General features: G+C 36.8%; 1 protein-coding gene across 1 annotated transcript; it reads right to left on the reverse strand.

Moving 5' to 3' along the window:
* Nucleotides 1-10915: 10915 nt before the first annotated feature.
* GMNC (geminin coiled-coil domain containing) lies at nt 10916-22434 on the reverse strand. Its single transcript, XM_005670072.4, has 5 exons — nt 22034-22434; nt 20311-20485; nt 18004-18092; nt 16967-17083; nt 10916-15178 (listed from the first exon to the last, which is right to left on the reverse strand). Exons 1-5 carry the CDS (start codon nt 22034-22036, stop codon nt 14558-14560), a joined length of 1005 nt encoding a protein of 334 aa, XP_005670129.1. The 5' UTR covers nt 22037-22434; the 3' UTR covers nt 10916-14557.
* Nucleotides 22435-25482: the final 3048 nt, after the last annotated feature.

The raw sequence follows: 25482 nt of genomic DNA on the forward strand, positions 1-25482 counted from the left end.
GAATGGATTGTAAACAAGAAATATAATGTGGATATCAGTTGCAGTCCCAAGATGAGCACAGCAATTTAAAAATTCTTCTAAGTTTCTCCAGGAAAAAGAGACCAAAGATCAACAAAAATACTGCAGGAGATATTTCCATATGGAATAAAATTATAGTTGATGCAAGTGGATCCAAACAGTCCACGGAGTGCATCTTAAGGAACTCTGTAAGTGAGGCACCATCAAAATCCCTTTCAGGATTAAGGCACTCATTCTCCCTGCTCTCCAGGAAAGGATTCCAACTGAAGGAAGCTGTCGCACACAAGATAATCCCACTTCTAAGGTCAGGGTATAAAAATTATGCACCTTGCTTCATTTTTTTTTTAAAGGACCATCTCAGTTCCAGAGCTCCCCCTGTGTTTGTTTTGACTGCAAAAACATTCATTTTTATCTTTTTTCCCAATATTGCATGAAGTCTCCTTAGAAACTTGTTCCTGAGAATGCTCCCATGAAAGGCCTCTGCGTGCAGATTTCTGTATCAGCATCTGTTTCCTAAAGAAACTGATTTACTGACTTTCAAAGTCATATAGATTATAAGTGACAAAAAAAAAAAAAAAAAAAAAAAAAAGAACAGAGTTCCCATTATGACTCAGCAGAAATGAATCTAACTAGTGTCCATAAGGACACATGTTCGATCTCTGGCCTCGCTCTGTGGGTTAAGGATTTGTCATTGCCATGAGCTGTGCTGTAGGTTGCGGACAAAGCTTGGATCTGGTGTTGGCTGTGGCTGTGACATAGGATAGCAGCTACAGTTCTGATTCAACCCCTAGTCTTGGAATGTCCATGTACCATGGGTGTGGCCCTAAAAAGACACAAAAAATTAAAAAATAAAAAAGAACTAGAACTCAGACTTTCAAACTCCCACTGCAGTGCTCTTTCCTCTGTATTATATTGCTAAATCCTTGCACTATGTCTTTAATTTATGAAAATATATAGTTATATGTAAATTATGTTTGTAATCTGTGTCTCAAACTAGGATAAAAAGTTCTTGAAGACTAGCAGATGCACCATACCCATATTTATTTCCTAAATTGAGCAAATTTAGTATCTTATATTGAGCACTCAGTTAGCATTGCATTTGTTCAATGAATAATTTTTGAGTAATTACTGATAGACAAACATTTTCCAGTGCATTGAAAATTACATTCAAATATTTCATTTACAGGAATTGCAGTATGTTAAAGGAGTTGTTAAAAATGCAATGATAAATGGACTTTACTCCAGAATGTAAACATAAAGTGAAATAACAAAAAAGGGGGTGCTAATAAAGTGTATCTTTCCTCTTGCATGAAATTTTAAAATGTTATACACACATGACCAGGGTTCTGATCTGTTAACCATATAACGGTTATCAGTTTAAAAAAAAACAAAACAGGCAGCTCAAGAACTCATTCTCTTCCCTCATTTCCCTTCTTTCATCTGTAAAATGAATTAGCTAGTACTAATTAGGAAAGTGAAAGGTTAAGAGGTAGAGTGGTAAAGAATAAGAATTCATATTCAGTTGTAGATTTCTCCCATAGAATTAAATAAGATCAACAAAAACTCTGTGTATATTCTTCAACTACAGTTTTTAACCAGCACACTGTCCTTTGAGCCAAGTAGTAAAATCTTATCCGTCAGGGGTAAAAATAATGCAATACTGTTCTTTCTGAATTTCCTCTCTATTGTTACTGCAAATATTAGAGTATTCACATAACCTCTTATTGTTCCACTGCATCCTTATTGCCCCCTACATTTATTGCTATCTTTTTTTCCCTTAAATACTGTTGTGAGTGGGTAATTCTCTTTTCCAAGCCTGCATATACCCCTGTTTTCTAAGGGATAAATCTAAACCCACTAAAAGGTTTCTGAATGAATAGAAGGCTTTCTATTCTTTATTACCACCTAATTTCCCAGTTTTATATACCATTGCCTTATTCATGCTCCCATATTCCTTCCTGCATGGTTTTGTTCTCATTATTTTCTTTCCTCACAAATGTTCTTCCAACCTCCATTAGTCAAATGCCACTTCCTCAGTCCTTATTCATACTTTTCCAATACCTGTCTCTCTCAATCTGGAAATTAATCCCTTTCTATATTTAGCCACCACATCACTATTTTCATTTTTTCTACAATGTACCATTTAAAAACATACATTACATATGTATGTAATGTTTATATATATGTATAAATTTCTATAAATATTATATATATATATATATATATATACTTACACACATATGTATATTTGCATTTGTCTTATTCCCCTTGGTCATCATGTTTTTTTCTTTTTCCCTCAAAGCACAGACTGCCGCCTGGTGATTACTAAGGGATTTTTATTGAGTGAATGAGATACAGATGAATGTTGACAATGTAATGGCTGAATAACCAACTATGGAACTGATTTATCTCCCTTAAGACATATGTGTCAAATGTATTTAATGACACAAAGATGTAAAACATATAAATAATGAGGGGAGACTTGAGAAATAGAAGAGTTTTCAATAGAAATTGAGAGAAAGGAAATTCAGGGACATGAAAAACATTAATACAGAAGTAGATTCTTTCCTCTTGCCAAAATTTCACACCTAAATTCAATGATAAAACCCAAGATTACATCATAGCACATTTTCTTCATAAATTCACTGCCTTATTTATTGACATTAAGATTAGTGAAATTATAATTTATATTCTGAAAATATTTATCTGTAATTTCTGTTGTGTGCATTTGTTTGTATTATGGTTTTTTAAATATGTCATTTAATTTTGCTTGTTTTCCAGATGTTCAATACTTTAAAATGAGCTTTAGCATGACTTTAATCTTCAACTATAACTTTCATTGCACTAGCCTGGTATTCTTTTGGGGGAGCAGTGATATTAAGAATTGTTTGGTACCTTGTTGTAGAGGTTTTTTGGACATGATTAGAAATACATTGGAAAATAATTACCATTTTCTTATGCTCCCTGATATTTGGGATGCAGTTTCAGGGGCCAATTTCAGCACCTTGGTCAGAGCACTGAGATTAAGAACATTTTTGTACATTTAGACATCTTGGATCAACAGAGCAGTCATTGTTTCTCCATACCAATAAATATATATTCAAAAGTGATTGGCAAAGGGATGCAATAACCAAATATAATTCTGTAAGTATCTATTAAAGTCTTTAAAAACTTCACCTTAAAAACCATCATTTTAAAAAATCAATCAAATCACCCTCAAGCTGAAGAAAATATAAAGATCATTTATTTCATCCATAATTCTTACCACTATTTGTATGTGAACAAAGTCTTTACCTAAGCTACTCTTTAAGAATAAAATTTTATAGAGAGTTACTTCATGGCTCAGCAGTTAATGAACCCGACCAGGATCCATAAGGATGTGGGTTCAATCTATGGCCACAATCAGCAGGTTGGGGGTCTGGCATTGCAGTGAGCTATGATGTAAGTCACAGACACGGCTTGGATCCCATGTTGCTGTGGCTGTGGCGAAGACTGGCAGCTATAGCTCTGATCCGACCCCTAGCCTGGGAACTTCCATATGCCACAGGTATGGCCTTAAAAAGCAAAACAAAATTTAAAAAAAATAAAAATTTAGGGAATAAAAAGAAAAGTGCAATAGTTTTAATTTTTATAAAAAATACACATTTGTGTGTAGAGAACATGAAGTATGTAAACAGACTTATGGTGGTTTCAGAGTCATAACTGCTCTTTTTTCTTATCTTTATCTTCTTCTATTTCTCTAATGATCATACGTGATTTAAAAAAAAAAGATACAAATGACTTGTAAAAATACATCATTAGTTTGCCCTCACAATGCTAAGGTAAAGCAAGAGCCTTAGCAATGATCATAGACTTAAATAAAATAAAATAAATAAATAAATAAATATGTAACATACCTTATGGGTCCTATATATTTTTTTTATCATTTATTTATATATATATATATATATATATTTTCTACTGTACAGCATGGTGACCCAGTTACACATACATGTATACATTCTTTTTTCTCACATTATGTGTTCCATCGTAAGTGACTAGACAGAGTTCTCAATGCTACACAGCAGGATCCCATTGCTAATCTATCCCAAAGACAACATTCTGCATCTATTTGCCCCAGGCTCCCAGTCCCTCCCACTCCCTCCCCTTCCCCCTTGGCAACCGCAAGTCTATTCTCCAAGTCCATAATTTTCTTTTCTGTGGAAAAGCACCTTTGTGTCACATATTAGATTCCAGATATAAGTGATATCATATGGTATTTGTCTTTCTCTTTCTGACTTACTTCACTGAGGATGAGAGTCTCTAGTTGCTGTGAATGGCATTATTTTGTTCTTTTTTATGGCTGAGTAATATTCCATTGTGCATATATACCACATCTTCCTAATCCATTCATCAGTCAATGGACATTTGGGTTTGTTCCATGTCTTGGCTATTATTGTGAATAGTGCTGCAATGAACATGCGGGTGCATGTGTCTTTTTAAAGTAGAGTTTTGTCGGGATATATGCCCAAGAGTGGGATTGCTGAATGTAAGCTGGTACAACCACTATGGAGAACAGTATGGAGGTATCTTAGAAAACTATACATAGAACTACCATATGACCCAATATATATTGATGGCAGAAGTGATGATAGAGGTAAAAAGACCAACATGAGAACATAATGATACTGTGAGGGAGATTCAAGTTTGACTAATAATTCTTCACTCACAGTCTTTGTTCCTTCCTAAACTATTTACCTTCTGTTTTTACAGGAGGTATATACAATTGTCCTAGATGGTTTTGGAAATCATTCCTAGTTCTCATAAATGGTACTTCCAAGCTTTCATATTCTATGTGATGCTTTTATTATGTGATCATGATGATGATAATTGCAATAATATAATTAACATTTCAGTGTGCTTACTACGTGTCAGAATCAAGTTGAAATATTTGAAAATAATGTATTCAATCTCTGCCTCAAAACTTGAGTTAGGCACTATTATTTTGCTAGCATTGCAAATGAGGTAAAATCCTAAAGAGTTTAAGTTATATGCCTAAAGCCATACAACTGTTTAGGGGAAAATGATAATCCATTCTAAATTGTGAAAATATAAGACCTTTTTGAAATTAATAGATATTCTTAGGTTTTAAATGCCTCTAGACACAATGTGAAGATTGCTTTAACTGGCCTTTATAGAATTGGAGACTCAATGTTAAAATCATCTGCTATTTCGATATTCCTCTGTGTTGGTTACAGCAGACTTGACAGCCTCCTGATTAGATTATAAAATCAACGGGATGGGAAGTGAGAAAGGAACATTTTCTTAGTCCTTACATTCAACAAGATTAATATTATTTATAGAGAGTAATATTCTTTTCCCTTCTTATTTTATACCATCTGTCTCTGGCTTGGTAAGGGGTTAGAATTGTCACATTAATATTACAAAGGGAAAAATTGTTAAAATTCAGCTTTGACATTGAAAATAATATTGCAGATAGATAGTAAGATTGACAAGTAGAGAAAATTACTTCCTAGGCATGGTGGTAGCATTGATCAAAGGCAAGCTGGAACAGAAAGAAGAGGGACACTAGAGGGAAAGCAGATGATCAGATATTTGTTACAGTATGTGATCTCTTAGAGAGTAAGAGTAAGAAGAATGGCAATGACATGAATAACAAAGGTTTCTGATCTGCTTTTTCTTTGAGATTCTGGAAGGAAATTGAGTTCCAGGCTCTCTCCCATACAGAAAAGAAAATTTGACTACTTCCCTTGAAAAAGTTGTGTATCATCCAACATTTTATTTATTAATGCACAGGGATACATGGATTCTTTCATTATTGCATATTATAGATGTTGGCTGCTTTTTAGTTTAATAAATTAATATAAATAGTATTTAAAATTTAATAAGTAAAGATTTTGATATTAATTTTAATAGCAGCATTATTTTATTCAAAAATAATGAAGAAAATGCTTAATTGATTGGCTAATAGAATGACCAAATTAACTAAGAATTACTTCCCATGGCTTAAAAATCATCTCATCTGGGAAGGAAAAAACACAAATATTTGTTGCTAAATATCTAACTCAGTCATATGACTTTCTCTTTTCTGTTTTAATTGCACATACTTGGCAATTCATCGCTTTGGGAGAATGTAAATCTATCACATGTTCAGCACCACAACCTCCACTCATTATATTTTGTTGTTATTTTTCTTTAGCTTTTCTATAAATTGTTTCAGTTTGGATATTAACAGAAATATAAATGAGAAGTAAAATGCTATCCAAAGTTTTCCATTCCACCACTGTCTCCACCCAAAAACTTTGTATTATTTATCTCATTTCTGCTTCTCGCTTTCTTCATGTATACATTTTTATTAAACTGTTTCATGTAATGAAGTTATAATTGTTTTTGCTTTTGTTATTTCTACTATTTACTGCATTTCATAACTCTTTTCCTTTGTATATAGAAATTAAATGTAAAGTTCATAAATGCATATATGTATATAAATACTATGTGTTTTTAAGAAAGCTTTAAAAATTGTAATTTGAGAATGATTAATAGTAGCAGAAAAATTGTGGATCAATATTTTGCACAGAAACAATTTTTGATACTCTTTCATCAAAAAAAAATTTGCAAATGATTATAGAAACAGCTTTGGAGAAAAAAACAAATGGATATGGCTTTGAATTTCTAGATGGGCTATGACTTTCTAATACTTTACGAAAATAGAGAAAGCACAAAAGGAAACATTAAAATGTTCACATATATAAAGCTAATTTTAATACTCTTAAAATCACTGTCCTTTCCTGAATATGAATCAAAAACAACTGGTGATTTCCAGTACCTGTGTGCCAATACTTTTGTCTTTGAAGGGTCTGCCTGACTCTGTCTTGAAAAATTAAGAGCACTTTAAAAGAAATCTATAAAAGTTGGGCTCCTTTATGAGCTTTTGTTATCAATACCAATGTAAATAGGCATGAAAATGATAAATTAGTTTTTTTAAGAATGCAAATATCAGAGTTCCCTCATGGTTCAGGGGCTTAAGGATCTGCCATTGTCATTGCTGTGGCTTTGGCTATAGTTGTGGTGCAGATCCGATTCCTGGCTGGGGAACCTCCACATGTCGTATGGTACAGCCAAAAAAAATTAAAATAAAATTCAAACATCAGCTCTAAGTAAGGCAATGCCTTTACTCTTTTGGGTGCAATATGCGGTACCTCCCTTCTATTATTAATGACTCATTTGCATAGTCAGTAACATGTCTCACTATACAGAAATTTCTGCTAAATTACAAGAATAGCTATTTTACTTTATTAAAAACCTACCCTAGAGCCACCTGGGCTACTGATCACTGTTCCCTGAATAGGCCTCCAATTTTGCCCTAGTGAGCTTTTTCTTTTATTTTCCTTTTAACTCTACCTCTACTGATGCAAATTTAACTTAAAATCCAAAGAAAGTTTCAACAGGAAGCTGTCATTGTGGTGCAGCAGAAATGAGTCCCACTAGTATCCATGTGGACAAGGGTTTGATCCCTGGCCTCGCTCAGTGGGTAGGGGATCCAGCGATGCAGTGAGCTGTGGTGTAGGTCAAAGAAACAGCTGTAGTATAGGCGGGCAGCTGTGACTCCAATTCAGCCCCTAACCTGGGAACTTCCACCTGCCCCAGGTAAGCCCCCCAAGAAAAACAGTCTCAATGGGCCTTAAGAGGAAAAATAGAGAGCATTTATTGATTTGAATTCAGCTATGGAAATATGCATAAGTGGTTTTAAGATGTGGCATTTTATGAAGTATGAAGTTTTCGCTCAAGAATTAAATGGAGGAGTTCGTGCTGTGGCAAACAGGTTCGATCATTTCAATCCCTGACCTGGACAATAGGTTAAGGATCTAGGGTTGCCCCAGCTATGGTGTAGGTGGCTAACCCAGCTCAGATTTGATCCCTGGCCTGAGAACTCCATAACCTGAGGATGGCCAAAAATAAAAAAAATTAAAAAAAAGAATTAAATTGAATGGACACTTACTCTGTGTCTCTGTGTGAAGATTATAAGAAATGACAGAATCTTAACTTACACATAGTTCTTAAAAATTAAACGACTATCTCGCAAACTTATGAGAGAGATAAGGCAAACATCATCTCCATTTTATAGGTGAATACAGCAAGGCTGAGGAAGGCTAAACTAATTTCAGAAGTGTTACAGTTGTGAAAAAAGAAGCTCAGTTGACCAGAGCTTCTTTTCTTTTTCTATAATATCATGGAGACATAGGGAAGGGGAATGTGAATCCTTTGTCAATATTCTGAGCTACTGATGTGAATAAATGCTAATAACCACCATTGATATTAAACAATCTAGAAGCCCAATCCAAGGCCACTGAGGAATAATATTTACATTTGCATTTATCAGAGGTCTATTATGGGTGTGCAGCTCATTTTCTTCCTTTATTGCTTACAGGATAGCTCATAAGAAACCTAATCCAGCCTTTATCATTTCAAACAAAAGCATATAAACCTATTGTCAAATTTTGGAGTGAGGATAATAGGAGGTGGACCACTTATGATCTTTAAAACCAAGAGAATGAAAGCCTACATCTCTGGCAATATGGTGCCCTACTCCCAAAGGAGGCTGGGATTCCTGGAAAGAACCTCAGCTCTCCCAATGGGGGGCTGGGGCCAGGGGCTGCGATGTGCAGATACCACTTTCAGGTTCCACCCAGATTGGCTCCTCTATGGGTTGGGGATGGAAGAAGAATGGAAGGTGGCCAATCTCAGGAGACTAAAATGAAAGGAGGGTGTGTCTTGGCCCTTTGCCTGATTGTAGAGAGGTGTTCTGACTTCTCACTCCACACTCATTAAAAGGCTTCTCCTGCTTTCAAACCTCAGAGCAGGCAGAAGACCCTGAGGGAACAATACCTTGAAAAGGCTCCTGATTACAGATTTGAGATCCTGGGCCTGATCCCAGAGGGACCATCCATTGAGTACTAGGGACTCTCTCGAAAAGAGAAATTACCTTGAAACGCACTTTCTTTGCCTTATTATTTCAGCTTATAAAGCTGAAAAAGAGATGAGAAAAAAAAATCTGCTGTGCCTCTGAAAAAAGTATCATTTAACCCCTGACTTCCAAAGGGAAAGAAAAGAATGTTTTCTGTGTGTTAGAAGTGGGCTCAGCATTGTAAATATGCTCCCTCAACTATTTTTCTGCCCCTTAGATTTATACTTAAAATGATTGGCAGGAGAGGAAATAATGCCATTGCTTCAACAGGTATAAAATCTATTTTCTGTACAAAGAAGAAAGAGACGTCTTGAGCATTATTTATAAACTGCTACTTTAGGCTTTTATATGAGCAACAGTAGAGAGGCTAGAAGAGAATTCTTTGTTTTAATTTATCTTTTAAGAAGCATATTAATATTTTTAACTGTGAGTAGCTCATCATTTCCATCCTACTCTCTTTATCCCAAATTTCTATAATAGTTTTCAATTTATACACTTCCCTTTTTTTGGAAATGATGGAGGATGAATTAGGTCTTTGGTGAAAAATCCCTTTTAGTAATGATGGGATTCAGAGAGCTTGGCCCTCAGAGCAGCATTCTGATGGACGTAAGCAAAGATTTAGGACCCTCTTTGTACTTCCAAGCCTCTGGTTCTGAGACCTATAATAGTTTATAAAAAACTGAAGACCATAAATATATTTACTGGTCCCAAATATCATCATTGTGTGATACAGCAGAAAAAGAATTGATTCTAAAGTCAGTGCTGCAGTTTACTTTGGCTTCAACTACTTATTGCAGTGTAATCTATAAAACACTTAGAGCTAGTTTTCTTAACTGTAAAGCGGGAATCAAGATGTTTCTAATAATCTGAACTCATGACATCCATTTTCAAACGTTTTTTACAGTGAGTGAGGTTTAGGGGTGGTTGTCTCCAAGAAAAAAAAAAAAAATCCCTGAAAGGAAACAAAATAAAATCTAGATTTTTGAAGTTCCCATTGCAGCTTAAGGAGCTAAGAACTCCACATAATGTCCATGAGGATATGGGTACGATCCCTGGCCTTGCTCAGTGGGTTAAGGATTCAGCATTGCTGCAAGCTTCAGTGTAGGTCACTGATGCAGCTTGAATCCATGTTGCTGTGGATGTGGCGACGCTGACAGCGGCAGCTCTGGTTCAACACCCTAGCCTGGACACTTTCATATGCCATAGGTGTGGCCCTAAAAAGAAAAAAAAAAAAATCCAGATTATCCATTACTGATAACCCATGGAACAATGGGTTGTTGGCCTGACAAATCTTCCTCTTAGGGATAGATGTATGACTTTTATTGTGCCCTCATGGAAATTTTGCTCATAATTTTCATGTGCAGGTATCCAATTCTTTTCATAATTCCCCATAGTGTAACTGAGACTAGTCTGGAACATTTAACTGAGGTTTCTTAATTGTGGAGAGTTTACAATGTGAAAGATAAGGAGAATTTCAAAAAATCCTACAATATCTTTTGTGCTATAGCTTGGTGCTCTCCAGGCTCACATTGCCGATCACATTCTAGTTTCTGTTACACTTTTGTGTGCTGAATACTATTTTAATACCACCCCAGAAGTCATTCCTAGTAATCAGTTGTCCTTGAGATCCCAAACCAGATTCCTGACAGTATTGCCTGAGCACCTAGATGTATAAGTTATTTTCTTTCATGCATAGCCATGTTGGTTTGAGCATGTATTTCATCTTTTTATCTTTACAGAGCCTGACACAAACTATACCTGTTTGTATAAGTGCCTCAATTATTAATCATACCACTATTTGGAAGCTAAAATATATATATTTTTCGATGACATAAAAACTATGTCAGAAATGAGTATAGAATATTTGTTCTTAGTCTATTGCTCCATTGGCTGGAAAAGTTTCTTTTAAAAAAAGCCAAAAAAAAAGTAAGATAGTTTTTGTCAAGTATTTATTAGATATAAATTCATTACAAAATTGACTCTTACATATAATTAGAAATATTTCAAATCATAAACAGATCATAATCATTTAAAATATTAAGTGTTAAATTATATTTTACATTTATAGAATATCCAGTGTAAGAACGAAAATTGGATGTCTTGTTACATCCAATGGATGTCATGTAACAAAGAATGTAGATAAAAATATGACAGGGAGTTCCCGTCGTGGCTCAGCAGAAATGAATCTTGACTAGCATCTGTGAGGATTCAGGTTCAATACCTGTGGTGTAGGTCGCAGACACAGCTCGGATCTCACGGTGCTGTGGCTGTGGTATAGGGCGGCAGCTACAGCTCCAGTTCGACCCCTAGCCTGGAAGCCTCCATATGCCATGGGTGCAGCCCTAAATAAGACAAAAAAAAAAAATGACGAATATGTTAAGAAATATACCATATATTTGAAGCTTGTAAACCAATTTTATTTGGTATTAAAAATGTTTATGGTGCATTTAATATTTACCTTATGTGAATCTTTTGGTAAACTAAAACAAATGTAAATTGTGTATATTGACTTTACAGGCAAGAAGTAAATTTATCGAAAAATTATCACAGATACATTAACTCTATACTTTTGTAGGTCAGTTGAATTGATTTGTCACACTTCTTAAAAATTTTGTTTTCTTGAAATAGATCAAACAGAATAATTCTTTCCATGGATTCACATTATTTCTTTTCTTCAAGATTATAGTTTAGCATCACTGCAGCAATAAACAATCCCATTCATTAAATGTCACCTGCATAAGTGAGGTTTTCCAATTGCCTTTATTTTCCAGACACTAGTGAGATACAAGTATGACTTATTTTTAGATGATCAGAGGACATTGGACATGTTATCAAATTTTAAAAATTGATAGTGGATTCTAACTTTTATGGGAGGTTAGGGCAGAGAGTGCTGTACACACAAAGCATTTCACCCTTTAAGTCCCTTAACATCTGAAACCCTCATTAGTGTATCCTGGATAATGGGAATAACCAATGAAACCTAAATGCTGAAAATATTAGCCTGGCCACATGTATTATACAAAAGTGGTGCAAATCAAAAGATTATGGTCAAAACCTAGGGGAAGAAAATCCATTATTAGAAACTGTTAATGTACAGTATAAAAATATTCATCATAATCACAAAAGTGCTATTTGTTTTTTATTTCTCACTTTATATTAGTAAAATATTAACTCTGGTTTATTGGATGGATATGGTAAAACCATAAATGTTAGAACATATACTCAGGTAAGGGAAATTTCTAATTTTCCAAACATCAGCAAAATAATTTTCTGTACATAATTCAAGAGAGTATCAAAGGCCTACAGATAGGATTGTGAAAATATGTGTTCATTTTCTCCCATAAAAACCAGAGCAAGTTCTCATTTACCACAAATATGCTATAATTTCTTTTAACAAGGCTAGGACCAAGTTTTACTGAAAATCTATTACATATTATGTGGTTTTGCTTTATGTACCAAATGTGCTAAGCCTGGATGCTTCCTCCTAGTGCTTAACACATGAAAAAGCACTTTAAAAAAAAATGCAAAATGATTATTTATTGACCAATCAATTTTGTTTTACAGCTTGATCATTTAGACTTTCAAAATATTTATTTTGTTTTCTTGATTTCTATTAAATCAAGTGACTAAAGTATAGTCAATTCTAATTCTTAAATTTGTTATTGAAAAGAGATCAATTTTACCCATACCAGGGGAACAGATAGTAGAATGTAAAAGGCAATTTTAATTTTTGGATTTCATTTTTAGAAAATAGAGTGAGTTCTATCTCTTCCTAAGTAATGAAAATAATTAATATATTTGATTCACCTTCATGGATTATGAAGAAAACTGGGTGGTAACAACAACAAAACTTTATAAGATATATTATTTGTCCATATCATCAAAATAAAGCAAAAACCATATAGCAACAAAAGACATGTCTTAGTCACAAAGAATTCCATACAGAATACTCAACCTCTCAGGCACTGATTATATAAGATATCTTACTGAAAGGTGGAAAAAAGAAAAATGGGAAAGGGGTTCAACATGGTGGGTTTTATCATCAACTAAAATTTGGTCCCCCCAAAATCAAAGCTACACATCTTCAATAAATTATAGAAGGAAAGGGAGATTGGGGAATTGGAAAAAAAAGGAGAACTAGCATAGCAGGAAGAAAACATTTTTTTTTAATTTAGAAAGGGAACTCTTTGATGTCAATATTTCCATTAAATCTATGCACAAATGTTTAAAAAATAATGTCTCTTTTTCTTTTAGATGCATGTTTTCACATAGACTGAATTAACCTGGAAAATGGGTTCATACCAGAAAAAGAATACAGTGATCAGAGCAATGATTTCTAGTATTAATTACAAATGGCTTACATTTTGTTTAAATTGACTATAAAAAAGTTCAACCAACATATCTGCAATGACAATCAAAGTAGAGAATGGTGCCCTGGGATGGCAGAACTGGAGTTAATCTGATGGCACCAAGGTTCATTTATAGAATGTTAGTGATTATCTAGTCTGACTTCTGTCAGCAGATGAATGAGTCTAAATCTCTTAAGGGTTCCCATAGTATCTAAGTTTGTTCCCATTTTATTAACACCTCATAGCACAATGCCTGGTACATTGTTGGTGTTCTTCAAATATTTTTGGTGTGTTGATGCATGAAAGAATGAATATATGAATGACTGAATGAATGAGCAAGATAGCATCAGAGCTAAACTATACTATACCATCAGGGATAGAAATTTATCAGCATCTACGTAGTTAAAGATAGTGATTTATTCTGCTTCCAATAGTCCCTCAAAAATGTTCTTCTTTTGTCATGTTTGTTGCAAACACAGTGTCACATGCCTATAGAAGCTGTATACCATGTGGGAATTTTGAAGTAATTTAAATTCATTTTACCTTTTAATGTATCAGTAATTATGAGTATAGTTATAGCTGTTGAGTATAGTTATAGCTGTTGAAGAGATTTTTTTTTTTTGGTCAACTCCACCATGGGACACCCAATGAAGTGCCCAACAAATAGCATTCCTCACACCTACTTTACGTCTTCTGGAACAGCAAAGGACAAAGACATTTGCTTCTACCCCACCCCCAGTTATTTGAACACTTACTAACAGGTACTTGGAGCAATTATAATGCTCATTTCAAAGGCAGTTTTTAGAAATGAAGAGGAATAGGAGAGGAATAAAAGTGAAAGGGAGAAGGCTGTGAACATTTAAACTGCTTGATGAAAGAAGAAAAGCTGTTAGACTCATTATAATTGCAAGAGCATATGTAGGTCTCTAAGGAATATTCAGGCAATTGGAAAATACCTTTTCAAGTATAGGGCCAAGGGACGAAGTTAACAGCAGGTGTGGGTGTATAAACAAGTCAAATTTAGGGGAAAGAAGAGCAGGCATGTTTCATTATGGATTCGTGGAAGCCATTCCCTGCAGATTTAAGTGGGTAAGTGAGAGTGACATTTAAAGCGGCAGGAGACAATCTGGGCAATTGCTTGCATTTTCCACATATTCAGGTTCAAGTGCAAGAGGTTCTTGTAAACAGAGTTCATGGCAACCTTTTGTGGTAGAAGAGAAGGCCACTAAGACTGCTTAGGGACCCAGGTAAACTTCCAGCCTCCCTCTTCGTCACGACGAACAAAGGCTTGTCCCTGGTGGAAGGAGTGAGTTTTCACATTACAGTGAGGGCTCAGGGATGTGGAAAAGGCCATCTCTGTCTTATTGGGGGAAACATCAGAAGCATAGAAAGGAAGAGTTTGTAGCCCTCCTGGGGGGGTTGAAGGTTGAGAAAGGAAGTGGAAATTTTCCCTGTGGCTGGCAGTGCTGTGTGAGGAGGCAGTTCCATCACCTCCACAGTCAAGTGGCAGATCTTCCCCAGGGGCTCTGGGATAATCAATTGCATGGTCTAGAAACTGGGGAAATGAGCTGGTGGTCCGTCTGGGATGAGACGAGAGGGCACTGTAGTTAGCTGATGAGGTGTCATCAATGGTATTGAGATCTTTTAATCCCAGTGTTCGAAGAACCCAGGGATCCACTGGGGGCCCAGGTTGGTCTTCACAGTTAGCAAATTCCCTCGAAAGGTTTCGCTTGGCATTTTTGTGATGGGGAATCTCAGGAGGAAAATATCTTTGCTCTTTGGGTTTCCTTTTCCCCTTTCTGAATTTCCCGCAAGCTTTGGAGAATTCATCTGATGACAACAATTTCTGGGGAAGTAATATTTGAAAATCCACAATCAGATAATCAACCAATGTCATTTTCCTTACTTATTCTCGAGTATTTACTAGTAACATTAATTCCTTAGAAATCTCGATTACATTTCTGTGATCACACACAAAAGCAAAACTGATTGGATTAACTTCTGTTTCTAAATGAAAATCTATGATACACCCAGAAATTCAAATTCATATTATTTTACTAGTCATTTAAAAGTTAAAAGGAATAATTACGTCTTTAAAATTTCAATTCAGGTAAGTAATGATGACAATGATGATGGCAATAATAGCAACTATCATGTATTAAGGACTGGTTTACATTCGTGATCATATTTTATAGAGATACTATTAAAATCTCCCTTAATAAGGAAACTGAGGCACAGGTGTATTTCCAACTTGCTAAGGATCACACAGCCTAGATGTAAAGCTAAGCTAACAGAGTCTAGACAGTCACTGACTGAAATGCTATGTAATACCATTTCCTCTAATTTTATTAACCTAATACTACTTCCTCTAATTTTATTAACTTTCATAGCACTCTCATGTGATATATATCATATTATCCTAAATCTTGGAAACTTGAGAAACAAGAGAGAAAAAAATTGCCTAATTAATACCACTTGCTAATATAATAATTGCCTTTTTTTACAGAATTGTGACTAATAACTGCGAGCTATGCTCTCATTTTTTAGCAAAGATAACTGAATTCTAAAAAAAAATATATAGTAATTTTTTCTTCTCTGAACTGTTATATCTGGTAAGAGTCATAAGAAGCACGATTGATGACTGATGTAGATAAATGATGTAGCTTGTCCAGAAGTGAAGACTGATGATAGAAACAATGAGGTTATAACAGAATGGCAAATAGATAACAAAAAATACAAAACCCAAAGAAAGGAAGAACAAAAAAGGAGACTATGGGAAAATTATCCTTGAGTTATAGACAGTTCTTTTCTTCTTCTTCTTCTTGTTTTTTTCTTCTTTTTAGAGCCACACCTGCAGCATATGGAAGGTCCTGGGCTAGGGGCTGAGTTGGAGCTGCAGGCCTACGCCACAGCCGCAGCAACACCAGATTCAAGCTGCATCTGTGACCTATGCCACAGCTCATGGTAATGCCAGATCCTTAACCCACTGAGTGAGGCCAGGTATTAAACTTGCATCCTCATGGATGCTTTGTGGGGTCCTTAACCTGCTTTGCCACAATGAGGACCTCCTGAAACGGTTCATTTTCAAAAGGTAAGAGAAAAAAAGTTCATTAAAAGACAATGTAGCTGGCTTTGTCTAATTGCCAGTCAAGAGATCTGGGATCCAGCCATATTTATAACATTTTAGAGCTGGAAAGATTTTTAAAAGGTCTTTTAACCTATCCATTTACAAAGGAAGTAACTGAGGCCTCCAGTGAGAGAGTGACTTACCTAACGTCAAACAGATAATTAAAAGAAATTAGTGTCTCTCAGATCTAATTTGCACTCCAATATTCCATGCAACCCATTTGATTAACCTCTGTTGTCTCAGCAATGCCCTTGACTGGTTTTTGATTCTTAAGCACCTCCTTTTATAATATATGGTTAAAATCTACAATCTAGATACTTCAAAGAAATGACACATTAAAATGTTCGTGAAAGTGCTGAATTTCCTTTAGAAAAATTCACCCATCCTATTAATGCATTTCAAGACACATTGTTTAATACACTCCTTACATTTAATCCAGGAGTTTTACCCAAATGGTGTTCTTTCTCAGATCACTGCTTGGTCATTATAAAGGTGATAGTCACATACCTTGGCCTTTTCCTCAAGACATTTTACTAAAGCAGAATTCAGGTATTGTCTGAGATGATTATTTTCTTCATGTAACCTAGCAAGTTCTTCTTCCTTCTGCACCAGAGTATCTTGGAGCTGTAAAAAGCAGACAATGGTAAAGGCTGCTCCACTGTATTGACTTTGTAACCTTATTACAATGCCACTGATCCTTAACCTGTTTAAACTGGATTATTATTCTGTTTGTTTTATGAACTCAATCTCAGGGTGTCCTTGTCCTCAGAGGCCTAAATTCAATCTACACCCACCTGCCACCTGATTGTTCAGTTTCATGCTCTGAATTTGTATTCATTGTAAAGTGTTTGAAGAGATTATATGACTTTTAAAATTGTAACCACAAGGGAATCGGGAAGGTATGTAGGAAAATGAGCTGTATGCAACTGTTTAAATATAGAAAACGATGTTTAGAAAGGTTTCATTGCTTCCTTGCATGTTAAAAAAAAGAAGAAGAAGAAAAGAGGTAGGTTGGCTTCCTTCAGCCTCAGATCAATCTATTTGTATGTCCACTAGATTAAATTTCTCCCTCAGAAATACCAGCAAACAAAATATGCAAAATGAAGCAATCTTCGCAAGAACTTTTATAACCATCATCACTTCTCCCAGTGATGAGCTGTTTATGGTTTACAATGCGCCCACACTCATTACATCATTTTGATCTTTCCAACAGCCCTCTGAGCTACGTAGACAGCACAAATACCTCTGTCTTACAGATAAAGAAAAGAAAGATTGGAAAGGTCATGCAGCTAAAATGTATAAGTCAGGGCTTGACTGCAGGTCTTCCTCAAGGGTTTTGGTTGTTGTTGGTTTTGTTGCTGTTATTTTCTGTCACACTGTTTGCTTCACTTTGATTTCTCTGTGGACAAATATGCACCTTGGTTCTAATGTGAAAGTCAATGAGTTGAACAAGGGAGAAGAAGCTGTCTGACATTAAGACATGGCCTTGAGAATGAACTGCATGGAACATGGCTAGTCTCAATGGTCAGATTGCCTGCACATACCTGCTTGTTTCTGTAGAGCTGAGAGGAAAGCTGAGCCTCTTCCCAGGAACACGAATTAGGAATAGGGAAATTTGAGTCACTGGATGATTCTATGTGAAAACACCAAATGGATAACTGAGAACACATAACATGCAGTTTTTGTGTAAGAAAGAACTTACCGAAGGATTTCAGAAAGGTAATAGGTTCGGTTACCTTTCTAAAATAAGCCATTTCCGGAGTTCCCGTCGTGGCGCAGTGGTTAACAAATCCGACTAGGAACCATGAGGTTGCGGGTTCGGTCCCTGCCCTTGCTCAGTGGGTTAACGATCCGGCGTTGCTGTGAGCTGTGGTGTAGGTCGCAGACGCGGCTCGGATCCCGCGTTGCTGTGGCTCTGGCGTAGGCCGGTGGCTACAGCTCCGATTCGACCCCTAGCCTGGGAACCTCCATATGCCGCGGGAGTGGCCCAAGAAATAGCAACAACAATAACAACAACAAAAAAAGACAAAAAGATAAAATAAACCATTTCCTAAGGGAAAATAAGATATTCGAAGCTTTCAGAAGGGACAAGCACACCATGAAAGACCATTATTTATAAACTATATGCCAAAGTGGTGACGGAAGTGAAATTTTAGGAGTAAAGAAGTCATGTATCTTCCTAACATATATATTTCTGCTGGCTAAATGTATAACAACTGTCTCATCTGCATGATTAATTCATGCACATGTTTATTGGCCCCACCTCCAACTAGGCATACACTGCAATTCCATTAAGAATTTCAAGTATTTATCTTATTTTCTAAGCAGTAGTGCTTGATAATATAGTGTTTGGCTCTTGAATTAAATCCGTGTGTGTGTGTGTGTGTGGCCACACCCATGGCATATGAAGGTTCCCAGGCTAGGGGTCGAATTGGAGCTATAGCTGCAAGCCTACACCACAGTCATAGCAAGACCAGATCCAAGCTGCATCTGCCACCACAGCTCATGACAACACTGGATCCTTAACTCACTGAGCGAGGCTAGGGATCGAACCCATGTACCCATGGATACTAGTCAGGTTTGTTAAACATTGAGTCATGATGGGAACTCCCAGTCCTATTTTTGATGCTACCATTTTCCCCAGATGAAAATCTCTATCAGCCTGACTATAAGTTAAGTCTGATAGAGAGTACTTATTCAGAATTCCATGGAATGGATCTTTTGACTAAAATAATTGAACTCCTTTCTCTGAAGAACTAGACAAAAATCTCAAAACTATCCTCAAAGTCATGTATTTCAAATGTCATCATCCGTATGTATATGAAGTTTTTTCAAAGAGTTTTTGTTTGTTTTTTCATATTGGAAAGCAAACTATGCCTACCAATAAAAACTGCTTGGGCATGCTAAGTTGGTTTACTTTTATTTTCTTTTCCTCACCTGATACAGTTTTGACTCGCTCTCCTCTACTTAAACTAAAATATTACTGAAATATTTTTTACTAAAGTGGAATGATGGGCAAGGAGATGGGAATAAAATTGTATACATGCTTTGGTTTCATATTCTTGGGCATTCGGTTTTCTGTTTCTTGTGGTAGAAAACTAAAAAGTTGAATAACTTCCTTCCTGACATATAAGTGTGTTGCAATATTTAGGAGCTTTTTGTTTGTGTCTTTCAAATGTAATAAAATTATGTGGCATAACCAACAGTGCAGATATTGAATTCTAAAGTGTTTTAGAGTTTTTCCAGAAACTTGAGTGTTACTATAGAAATTCCTTTAACATATATAAACACTGGTTACTAAGCCCCAGGGCAAAATTAATGTATAACTTCCTATCAAAGTTGAAGTCTTCTTTAAGCACAAAGGAATCGCTTTTTTTTTTTTTTTTGCTTATAAAACAGTATCATAGAATTTCCTTTATGAAATAAGCGATCAAGTTATTATTTCTCCTTGCTTATCTCTCATACCCAGAGAAACTATCCTGAATTCCAAAAAAAAAAAAAAACAAATTGCTCCATCTTGTAAATTAATTGAAAAAGCATCCCACTAGTACTGTTCACACAATGTTAACTCAGACCCATATTTTCTCAGTGACTTGGAAATTACTCAGAACTGTAAAGTATAGGGAGCAATACATACTTCCCAGTGTCCAAGAGGCAGAATCCCATTTTCACCATTTGGCAAGTACAAAAACGGAAATTATTTAGGTTGCAAATACATGGGAGTCTTCAGGCTGTCTTAAACTTTACATATCATCTCTTCCTCTACAGTGTTCCAGCCCATAATGCCTTGCAACTATGAGTACTGGAAAAGAGCTTCAGATCTACCAGGAAGGCAGAAGAGCAAAACTTACCCTGTGCCTGTGGTGCTTGTTGGGTCTCTCTGTTGTCCAGGAGACCAGCAGCCCAGAAAGAGACCCAAGTCTCCGTGGAAACGTCAACACTAGATTCTGACGTTGTAGTGGAATACGGGCAATTATAGCTCTGGCCTCCTACAAAGTACTGGTCTTGGCAAGGCAGAATGGTGTTCTGTGAAATTCAGTGTGTGGGTTGGGGAGGGGGTCACAAGAGATGGGGTAATGGGGATATGGAAGGGGGCAAAGAGTGAGAGAAAGAAGCAAAAAACATATGCAGTGAATGAAAGACAGTAAAGATGTTAAGTATAGATCCCAGATTAATTCTGAGTGGTCTAAATGTAACTACTGAAAGCAATCAGCCCCTTGGTTTGCCCAGTACTTTCCTTAGGTCCTCTCAGCAAAGAACAGGCTAGTATTAGATGGACCAAAACTATTCCGTAGTATTCTCTGTTGCCATGTCTGAGTCATCTAACAGGCTACTCAAGAGCTAAGAAAGAAGGAATTTGACTTAATGAATGAAACATGTAAGAACTTTTTGGCTCTTTCTGGCAAATATCTTATTTGTATTTCCAAAAACTTTGAATTGCAAAGAACTCAGAATGCTAAGGATGAAATGTACAAAACATGTCCTAGAATCTAGCGTCCTTATTTCAGTTTCTTAGTTTCCAAATTATAAACTTGTTTTGTTCCTCCTGTCCTCCTTCTCCTCTCCCTCTGGCTTGAAATGCTACTGGATCCTATTGAAATAGGTTAGATAGCAGCTCTATCTTGGTGTCTCCAGGTTTTAATGATCCTCCAAGGTTATCTTGCCACAACTAACTGCCTGGCATGTATTCTCTACTGTGCTCTGAGCCAGTGAACACCCTCCTGCCCCTGACTCCTCAAACACACAGTCCTTCCAAAATGTCCAGTCAGGGGCAGGTATGCAGCCTCCCTGGGTTAATTTGTACAACGGCTCATTCCTAATTATTTGTCAATGTTTAATCAGGTAAAAACCATTCATTTCAACAGAGCCCAGCTTTGGACAAACTCTTTTTGACCACAACAAGTCTTTTGTTGACGTGAGAACTTTCTTGGGCATAACATAAACAGAGAGAAAATAAATAAGAAGATAGAGGAGGGGAAAAAAAGTTAAGTCAATTAAGTCACACTCTGTTAATGTTCCCTGTAAGTTAAGTTTTGAAAAAGTCCAGTCTTGAAGCAAGTCCAGCGTGGGCAGTGCAGACCAAAGAAATTCAGCCAAAAGTTTATTAAGTTCTATTTTCTTTGATTCTAAAAGCATGTTTGCAGGCTCTTTCCCTGAGGTTATTATTGGAATCAGAGCTGAGCTGTTATGCAATTGACACCTGAGAAGAAAACAAACCCAAATATCCCTAGCCTCAAGTTCAAGTGTTTGCAAATATGCACATAATCTAAAAGAAGAGGTGGAATGAAAAGAGAGTGCAAGTGTAAAGGGAAAGTTGGGGGAAAGTACAGAGAATAGAAATAACAGAGAAGGCAAAAGGACTAGAGAGAGACTGAGAATGCCATACAGAAAGAGAAAGTCAGAAGACAGGGTAGATCAAAACGGAGTTGTGACAGCAAAGAAGACCTGTTTTAACTGGCAGGTGGCAGAGAAATCTTGTTTCCAAGGTGGAAAAAATTCTAAAGGCAAAGCGTACTAGCTCTCAAAGCCCCTTGGTTTTGCCAGCGGACTAGCTAACGCCAGCTCCTCACTTACCATCTTGCAGTGGAAGAAGGCGCTGCAGAAACTGAGCCCACTCTTAATTTTTCAGGAAAGCCGATGGGAGTTTTAAATGGGACTGAGGGGAGGGGCTAGGAGAGGCGAGTTCTAATCTGCGGGAGCTCCCGGTGACGCCTGGGGCTCCCGGCGAGCGCCGTCCTCTGATTTGGTGCGAGGCTGTCAAGCTGGTGACGTGAGTCAGGAGACTTGCAGCCAAAGCCAAAGTCACCGGTGCTCACGGCGACCGTCGCCGAGACCTGGGACCAGCGGGTCTTGAGGAAGTGGGTTTGGGATTGGCCCTCGGCGCTCCGCCGCCCGGTGCGCAGCGCTGCTTTAAACCCCAGCGCGGGCGCCCGTTCGCCCAGTGTCCTCAGAGCCTGGGCATCTGGACCCGCAGTGATCGCGCCTCCCGGCCAGACGGGACAAACCGCTCCTGCCGGAACGACTCACGCAGCTGTCGAGCAGTGCGGGGCGCACAGCTCAGCCTGGATCGGGAAAAGCCCAAACCAGCATCTCAGGGATCAGAGCAGCACTTGGGGAGCCCTTCCAACCCCAGACTTAATACTGCCCGTCTGTATTCGTTGGCCACTTGATAAACATCAACTTGCTGACTGATTGCCTTTTTCCTTCTATTTAATGTGTCTCATTTTCCCCCAGCTTCTGAAGCGGGTGTGAAATGTGGAGGTGATCTATATCCATTCTGGAATATGAGCTTCAGAAGCATAGCGGTGTCTGTCCATTTTGTTCACTGCTGTCTCACAGTGCCTGGAACAATTTCTAAAGTGTAATAGATGTTCAATAAAGAATGAATTAAGCTACACATGTAAGAATCTCAAGTGTCTGAAGAAAATTTAGTGTGGTAATACTTCTCAATTAAAGTGTTTTATTTCTGCCATTTTTCCTCTTGCATTTTATTCTCAGGGTTCTTATGATGTTATATCCAGAGGAGAAAAGGGAGTAATAACATCTTTAAAACTATTCATCTACCGCTAATAGCCGTCTTATTTCATCTGACAATAACCCAGGAGGTCAGTACTCTTATTTTCTCTGTTTCAAGGGTGGTGAATGAAGCACTGTGGTTAAGAAACTTGATCAATGTTCATACAACTAGGAGTGGCAGACACTGGATTTGAACCTCTGGCTCCAGCATCCATGCTAGCTACCATAATTATCGTTTTGACTCTCTGACTTCTTTCCAGGACACATTATAACCATTTATGTAATGGGCATTTTTATGGATTGTTCCCCTTCAAATTTTATGTATGTTGACTCTCTAACTTTCAAAGAAAATAGGCCCTCTGTTCTTGAAAATAGGGCCTCTGAAAAGGTCCTGAAGGTTAAGAGATCGATCATAAGAGTGGTGCTCTAATCCAGTAAGACTAGTGTTCTTATAAGAAGAGGAAGAGACACCAGGTGGGATGACATTACAGAGAAATGGCCACATGAGGACACGGAGAGAAGGCAGCCAACTGCATGTCAAGGAGAGAGGTCTCAGGAGAAACCAATAATCCTGATGACACCCTGACCTTGGACTTCCAGCCCTTAGTATTGAGAGAACATAAATTTCTGTTGTATAAGCCATGTAGTCTGTGGTTTCTGTTATGAAAACCCTAACAAACTAATACATAGTGAAGGAATTGAGAAAATTGATTCTTGTTCGCATATTCCTTTTTGACCTTTGTTCATTCTGCCTTGTATTTTATTTGTCATCTACAGCACTTAGCGGTGACTAACACACAGCAGGTACTTATTAAGCTATGGGTCCAAAATTAAGAAAGAAATGGAGGAGGAAGAAGAACAAGTTGCCAGACTCAGTAAGCATCCTTTCTAATGCTGTTTATTCACAAAGGTTTTTAAGTGAATACTGCCAGGTTTGGGGATCCCTCACTGGACTATACCTACTAGGTCATTTAACAAGACTCATTTCAGTCAGTGATGTGAGAAATTGGTCCCCTCTCTGCTCTCTTTGCACAAGCAGCAAGGTTGCCCTGGCAATGTGACCCAAAGGTGATGGGTGAAACGTATTAAAACATTTTTAGGTGGTAAGAATCAATGATCTTGTTCCGGGCAAGGAAAATTCTTACTAGTTTTACATTGAGCTCTAGTGGCAAGAAAAAGGAGGAGGGAGTTGTTGTTTTTTTAATTGTCATGAATGGGGCATGTAAGCCTCTGAAAGGTATGATTTCTTGACTCTAAAAATGACACAAAATGGGCAATTGAGCAAGCAAGGTATGACAGTAAAGGGCATAGGCTCTGGATCCGAATATACCTGGATTCAAATCCCTGCTCTACCCTCTGAGACTGAGTCACCTGAGGCTATATTATCATCTCCAAATCCTCAGTTAGCTCCTCCAGTAAACTAAGAAAGAAATGTCTACTCAATAGGTTTGTTAGAAAGCGGATCAATAATGATCGAAAATTCCCAATTCGCTGCCTAAGTCATTATTGTTATTGTAGATGACTCTTTCTTTGAACATATATGCTGCTGCGCCTTGCCTGTTAAAAATAACTGAAAATACAAACTGTGTTTGTAAAATTCCAGGGATTTTTTTTTTTTTGAGGACTAGAAATATTTTTTTAAAGTTTTTGATGGATTTTCAGCACACAGATATTTCATACTACCACTACTTTAGCTAGTCATTAACTACTTTAGCTTCGTAGGAGTGGGAGTGCACATGGTGGCAAAGAATATTTAAACAGTGAAGAACTATTGACAATTTAACATCAATCAGAAGATAACACTTTCCTGAAATGATAAACAAATGTAAAAAAATTTCCCAATTCTTAAGGTCTGATTCAAGATCATATTTTCATTTAAGACTTACTGCTTAGGGATAAGCCTTATTTTTTGTTTATTTGTTTGATGATTCATTTTTGAAAAATAAATCAAGCAATAATGTGAAGTCCTTTGGCCATTTTTATTTATGAGTATGAAAGAAGAAGGTGTACCTTCCTTAGTGACTGCAATCCATGTAGATGTTTTTTCCTCTATGGAAAATAAGATCGGTTAAGAACTGCCTTTTGTATTGTGGCCGAAGGGATGGTGTTAAAAGGAAAGTGGCTATTAACAGCCCAATTGTTGAGTCAGGGCACTACCTCCTGCCAAGGCAAAGATATAACAAAATAGGAGGTAATTTGACCTGCACACAAACCAAGTCTGCATACAGAAAAGGGGAGAGTGTGATCAAAAGTGGGCCAAGTAAATAAATAGATTGGCATATGGAATGTTCTTTTATTTCACCCCTGGAGGACACTTTATTTGATTACCTCATTAGTGAATTCAGTAGCATCTATAATAAAAGAACAATTAAAAATTCTCTTTACTAGCATAGCCTTTCCCTATAGCTTCTATAGATAAGTCTCCAGGGGATAAAAAGATACTATGCCTGCTTTTACATGTACGTAAAGAAAAAGCAAAACCCTTAGAGAAAATACAAGGCAATAGA

The sequence above is a fragment of the Sus scrofa genome, chromosome 13 (assembly GCF_054392235.1).
Source record: "Sus scrofa isolate SSC_HxYL_T2T_F1_AM1 chromosome 13, Sscrofa_HxYL_maternal_Yorkshire_Landrace_v2.0, whole genome shotgun sequence".
Lineage (NCBI taxonomy): Eukaryota > Metazoa > Chordata > Mammalia > Artiodactyla > Suidae > Sus > Sus scrofa.